The sequence below is a fragment of the Rutidosis leptorrhynchoides genome, chromosome 7 (genome assembly GCF_046630445.1).
Source record: "Rutidosis leptorrhynchoides isolate AG116_Rl617_1_P2 chromosome 7, CSIRO_AGI_Rlap_v1, whole genome shotgun sequence".
Taxonomy (NCBI): Eukaryota; Viridiplantae; Streptophyta; class Magnoliopsida; order Asterales; family Asteraceae; genus Rutidosis; species Rutidosis leptorrhynchoides.
In genome coordinates, this window is record NC_092339.1 from 222,420,045 (window position 1) to 222,426,053 (window position 6,009).

At 38.0% G+C, this 6,009-nt stretch overlaps 1 protein-coding gene across 1 annotated transcript; it reads right to left on the reverse strand.

Annotated features, from left to right (window-relative positions):
- Positions 1-522: 522 nt before the first annotated feature.
- LOC139859890 (uncharacterized) lies at positions 523-972 on the reverse strand. The gene has a single exon (XM_071848665.1). The coding sequence runs from the start codon at positions 970-972 to the stop codon at positions 523-525; it is 450 nt and encodes a 149-aa protein (XP_071704766.1).
- Positions 973-6,009: the final 5,037 nt, after the last annotated feature.

A 6,009-nucleotide genomic window follows, 5' to 3' on the forward strand; every position in this document is an offset into this window, starting at 1 on the left:
TTATATACATAGTTAACTTGTAATTTTTAGTCCGTTACGTCGAGCGTTGAGAGTTGACTCTGGTCCCGGTTCCGGATTTTCGAACGTCTTTGCGCACAATTTAATATCTTGTACTTTGCGTTTTGAATCTTGTACTCTTGTAATTTCGAGACGTTTCTTATCAATAATTGGAACCTCTTTGATTGTATTTTGTACTTTTGAGCTTTTTTGGTCGTTTGCATCTTCAATTCATCGAATCTGTCTTTTGTCTTCACCGTTTAATATTTAAACAAATATCACTTGTAAATAGAACAATTGCAACTAAAAGCTTGTCTTTCTTGGGGAATAATGCTATGAAATGTATGTTCGTTTTTAGCATTATCAATGTCCTTGGCAAATTTTGCAATGCTTAATAATCTTTGCAACATCGCAGTACAAGGATGGCCAAAAGTAACCCATTCGCATAATTTTTGCCGCGATAGTTTTATAACCTGAGTACAATGCGCAGGAACCGTTATGCACATCATCATTATCATTTCTGCTTCAATTGGACCCCACACACCGCATCATTGGACCACAATATGACTTACAATACATTGGTGCTCGCTCTCTAACTAAGCGAGCTTCGCGCTTATCATTTGGTAAAACACTATTGCGGATATATTGCAAGATTGGTTCCATCCAAATTGGCTGTTCTTCTACAACGGATGCCACCATTAAATCATTATCTATTGATTTACTTGGCAATTCCTCGACCCAAACTTGCATTTGAAAGTGCGAAAACGTTAATGCGGCCAGCTTACTTAACGCATCCGCCTTCTTATTTTGACTCATTGGTACTTGTGCGAGTTCAAAATGCTCAAACCGCACAGCTAGTTCTTGTAACAACTTCAAATATTTTTGCATTGAGGAATCATGTGCTTCAAAAGAGCCATTAAACTGATTTGCCACTAACTGCGAATCTGTAAATGCTCGCAACTTGGTGATATCCATTTTATGCGCTATATATAAACCTGCAAGCAACGCATCATATTCCGCTTCATTGTTTGTTACATCAAAATTTGAAACGTAACGCGTACGTATGCTCCTCACCGCTTGGGCTTGCTAACACTAAACCCACACCAGCACCTTCTACACATGAGACTCCATCAGTAAATAAATCCCATGTTTCGCCCTGTACTGGCTTTAATTATGTTCGCTCATTAATCGCCTCCAACCCCCTAGACATTTCTGCGAGGTAATCCGCCAACACTTGGCCCTTTATAGCATTGCGCGGAAGGTAAGAAATTCGATAAGAACCTAACTCAACCGCCCATAACACGAGCCTACCAGATATTACTGGTTTTGTTAAGACTTGCTTGATTGGCTTGTTAGTTAGCATATGCACTGGGTGCCCTTGAAAATATCTTCTTAAACTTCGCGATGTTAATATGAGTGCATACACAAATTTTTCAATGGGCGCATAGTTTATTTTGCTTCCTGTAAGAGCTTTACTAACAAAATACACAGGTTTTTCTATTTTATCCCTTTCCGCATCTAAAACTGAGCCAATTGCCACCGATATATAAAGGTAAAGAATTTCGCCATCAATTGGGGCTGTTAACGTAGGCAAAGTTTTCAATAACTTCTTCATTTCTTGAAACGCGGTTTCAACCTCACTTGTCCAAGCAAAGCATTTTTGTTTCAAGCAGCCTTTTAAAGTTTTGAAAAATGGCAATTGCCCTTCAGCCGCTTTAGACAAGAAACGCGTTAATGCGGCTAACTTTACCGTCAAACTTTGCACTTCTTTGACCGTCTTGGTGGCAGTCATATTTTCAATAGCTGCGATTTTCTTTAGATTAGCTTGAATACTTTGCTCCGTAACAAGATATCCCAAGAACTTTCCTTCAGTTTCGCCAAAACTACACTTTAGCGGATTAAGCTTCATATTTATTCTGCGAAATGTATCAAATGTTTCCCGCATATTGTGACGCCCCTTACAAAATCAACGTGTACGGATCATTACACGGTTACAACACTATATGCTATTTAAAAACAAGTTTTGCATTCATGGAAAGATAACGTTTTTACCAACGTCAAATGTTTTACAAAAGATAACGTGCTTCTACAAATAGAGAGATTTAACATAAGTACGTGAGACAAAGGTCATTACAAAGCCATTGTTCAAATGTAACATAAGTTGTGAATGCAAAGTAAAGTTCCATGATTGAGACATCTCTAAACAATGCAGCGGAAGTCTAAGGCAGCGAGTCTATAACAGCAAGTCTAACAGCGGAAGCAACAACGTCTAAGCACCTGAGAAATAACATGCTTTGAAATGTCAACACGAATGTTGGTGAGCTATAGTTTTTGTAAACCACGATATAATGTAGACCACGAGATTTCGTATTCAAAACACTATGAAAAGTATATGCTTGTCCGTGGGTACTCGGTAACTAACTTAACGTAAACATAATATATTACCCCCTAAAAGTACACTTGGCGAGTGCGTAAAACAGACGAAGTATTAAACACCCGTTAAATGCTAGCGCGACTAGCCCGAGTGGGGATGTCAAACCCTATGGATCCATATCTAAGATTTGCGTCTACCGGTTCATAAACCAATAGTTAAACGTTACCGAGCTAAGGGGAAAATTTGTGTCGTTATATCACCCACACATATATAAAGTTGAAGTACTCATGTCTAGTATGTAAAACATAAAAAGCGCATGTATTCTCAGTCCTAAAAATATTTAAAGTAAAAAGGGAGCTATAACTCACAGTGAATGTGCGGTAAAAGTCGATATGAAAAGTATGCAAGTAGTAAGTCGGTCCGAAAGGTCCTCAACCTAAGTCAAAGGTTACTAAGTCAGTAAATTGTCCCCAAAAGTTTAAAAGTAAATAGGTTAAGTCATAAGTATCATCATTATCATCATTCGTAAAAGATAAAGTAAGGTTTCAATAAGAATAGAGATCGAAACGAATAGCTGAATTCGTACAGCCGTTACGAATTGTATACAAAATGAAATGACACGCGGTCAGTGGCCAAGGCTCCGCTTGTGAGTCCTCTTACCGCTTTAAGAAATTCAGATCCTAACTTGATGTCGTTTGACCGTGGCGACGGTCAAAGCGCGAGTAGGTCAGAAATTTCAGCACGTTGTTACAAAGACGTTGTGAAATTTGGAAGGCTATAAATTCTAAACCGTACATCGGATTTACCCGAGTCTTAAACAAAAAGTTATCTACACATCCCGAAATTTCTGGAAATAAATTTTCCAGAAGCTACAGGAGTCAGATCGGACCCTGAAAAACAGAAACAAGTGTTCCGGTGGGTTTCTTGGTGTTTGATGCTCATCACGGTTCTCATCCTTGATGCGTGTAAGCTTCAAGTGTACAACTCTTTGATGTTTTAGCATCACTTTGACCAAGTTTCAACCATCAACACACAATGTCAAGACTAAGAATAAATACAACTCACTTAAGATTTTTAGAAGGATGATGAACCAAGGTTACATCATGTTCTGAGTTTCAACACAAACTCAAGTTCTATTCAAAAGTAAAGCTACAAACTTTGATTCAAATCAAACAAGCAAGCAAGACCATAAGTTACATAACTTGGATCAAACAAAATAATGAAATCCTAAGCTAGAAAGCTTGGATTCCTTAACAATACTTATGAGATTTCAAGCTAGAAAGCTTGTATCTTTTATGTTCTTGAAGATCTTTAAAGCAAACGGTTAGATCTTCAAGTTTCATGAAGATCATAAACACAAGTTTTGATCTTTTAACAAAATAATGAGATCTTAAGCTACAAAACTTGGATCCAACAAAGTAATGAATATCCAAAGCTAGAAAGCTTGAATCTTTTATGTTCTTGAAGATCTTTAAAGTAAAAAGTTAGATCTTCAAGTTTCATGAAGATCATAAACACAAGTTTTGATCTTTTAACAAAAATAAAGAGATCTTAAGCTAGAAAACTTAGATCCAACAAAGTAATGAATATCCAAAGCTAGAAAGCTTGAATCTTTCATGTTCTTGAAGATTCTCAATCAAGGTTTAAATCTACAAGATATAACAAGATCAAAAAGCTAAAAAGCTTGATCCATTGATGATGATGATGATGTCGACTTTAAGAAGAAAATAAAAGAAGAAAATCAAGAAACTTACAAGCTTTTAGTGTGAGAAAGACTAGAGAGAAAATTAGAGAGAAAGTGTGTGTGAAATGAGAATGAAATGAAGTGTGAAATGAAGAATAAGGCTTGAATTTATAGTGGGGATGGCGGGGTGGCATGGTGGTGACGGTTATGGGGGACAAGGGGGGAAAACTTTTGCTTTTACATGGTGGTGGTACAAAGGTGGTGCTTGTTGTTGGGATCCCATGCAACATATGTAGTAATGGCTAACAAAAATGCTAGTATGTTGGCTCATCTTAATGGGTTTTTGTCCTACATCTTAATGGATCATAAATCCATTAAAGTTGGGCTAATTTAATGGTCCATTAACTAGAGTAGGGTGGATCTATGTCCATTAAGGTAAAAAGTCCAATAAGACTAACTAGTGTGCATTAGTAAGTAACTAAGCGTAATTAAGCAACCAATAAGCCAAGTAATTGTCATTAGAAAATAACAATTAGTTTTAAGTAGTCATAATATTCCAATTACGACAAAAGTTTAACGTGTACAAAGTACATAGCTCGTTCTTAACGTCAAGTGACACTAAGTCATAAAAGCATTCAAAGATCAAGTTAAGTGATTAAGCACATTTTAAGATATTAACTAAAGTAATTAACATGAATTAAGATCCCAGAATGTAATCTAACATAGTACGCACAAATACGCAGTTTCGTGAAAGTAATAAGGCACAAATATAAGTCGAAAAAGTCAGGTCGTTACATTACCCACCTGTTAAAGAAAAGTTCGTCCCGAAATTTTAAGCTGAGGTAGACGGTAGAGTCGGGAAGAGGTGAGGATATTTCTGCTTCATCTGATCCTCTCGCTCCCAAGTAAACTCTGGTCCTCGTTTAGCATTCCAACGGACTCAGACGATTTGAATTTTGTTGCGTTTCAAGGTCTTGACCTCGCAGTCCATAATTTCAACAGGTTCTTCCACGAAGTGAAGTTTGTCATCAACGTAAGCTCATCAAGAGGTATGACAAGTTCTGGTTCAGCAAGACACTTCTTTAGATTTGATACGTGGAAAGTGGGATGAACTGAGCTCAATTGAGTCAGAAGGTCTAAATGATAAGCAACGGGTCCGACACGCTCCAAGATTTCAAAAGGACCAATATATCGCGGATTTAGCTTCCCACGCTTTCCAAACCGGATTACACCTTTCCAAGGTGCTACTTTCAACATTACGCGGTCACCTACTTGGAATTCAAGATCTTTACATTTAAGGTCGGCATAGCTCTTTTGACGATCACGGGCCGTCTTGAGCCTTGCTTGGATTTGAACGATCTTCTCGGTTGTTTTATAGACGAGTTCGGGTCCGCTGATTTGCTTTTCACCTTCTTCGGCCCAACAAATAGGAGAACGACATTTGCGACCATATAATACTTCGAAAGGTGAGACATTAATACTCGAATGGTAACTATTGTTGTAAGAGAATTCGGCCAGAGGCAAATGCTTTTCCCAAGCTTTTTCGAAGTCAATAACACAAGCTCGTAACATGTCCTCCAAGGATTGAATCATGCGTTCGCTTTGTCCGTCAATTTGCGGGTGATACGCTGTACTCATATCTAAACGTGTTCCCAAAGCTTCTTATAAACAATGCCAAAATCTAGAAGCGAAACGGGCATCTCGATCAGAAATAATTGATAAGGGTACACCGTGACGGGATACAATTTCCTTTATGTACAGCTGCGCCAGTCTCTCCATTGTATCGGTTTCCTTCATGGCTAGGAAATGAGCAGATTTGGTGAGACAGTCAATAATAACCCAGATGGTATCATAACCGCCTACCATTTTTGGTAGCTTCGTGATGAAGTCCATCGTTATCCTTTTCCACTTCTATTGCGGGATTTCGGGTTGGGGGCTTCTGATGTTTGGCTTT

Coding starts and splice junctions, on each gene's coding strand:
- LOC139859890 (XM_071848665.1), bottom strand. CDS start 972: ATGGATATCACCAAGTTGCGAGCATTTACAGATTCGCAGTTAGTGGCA.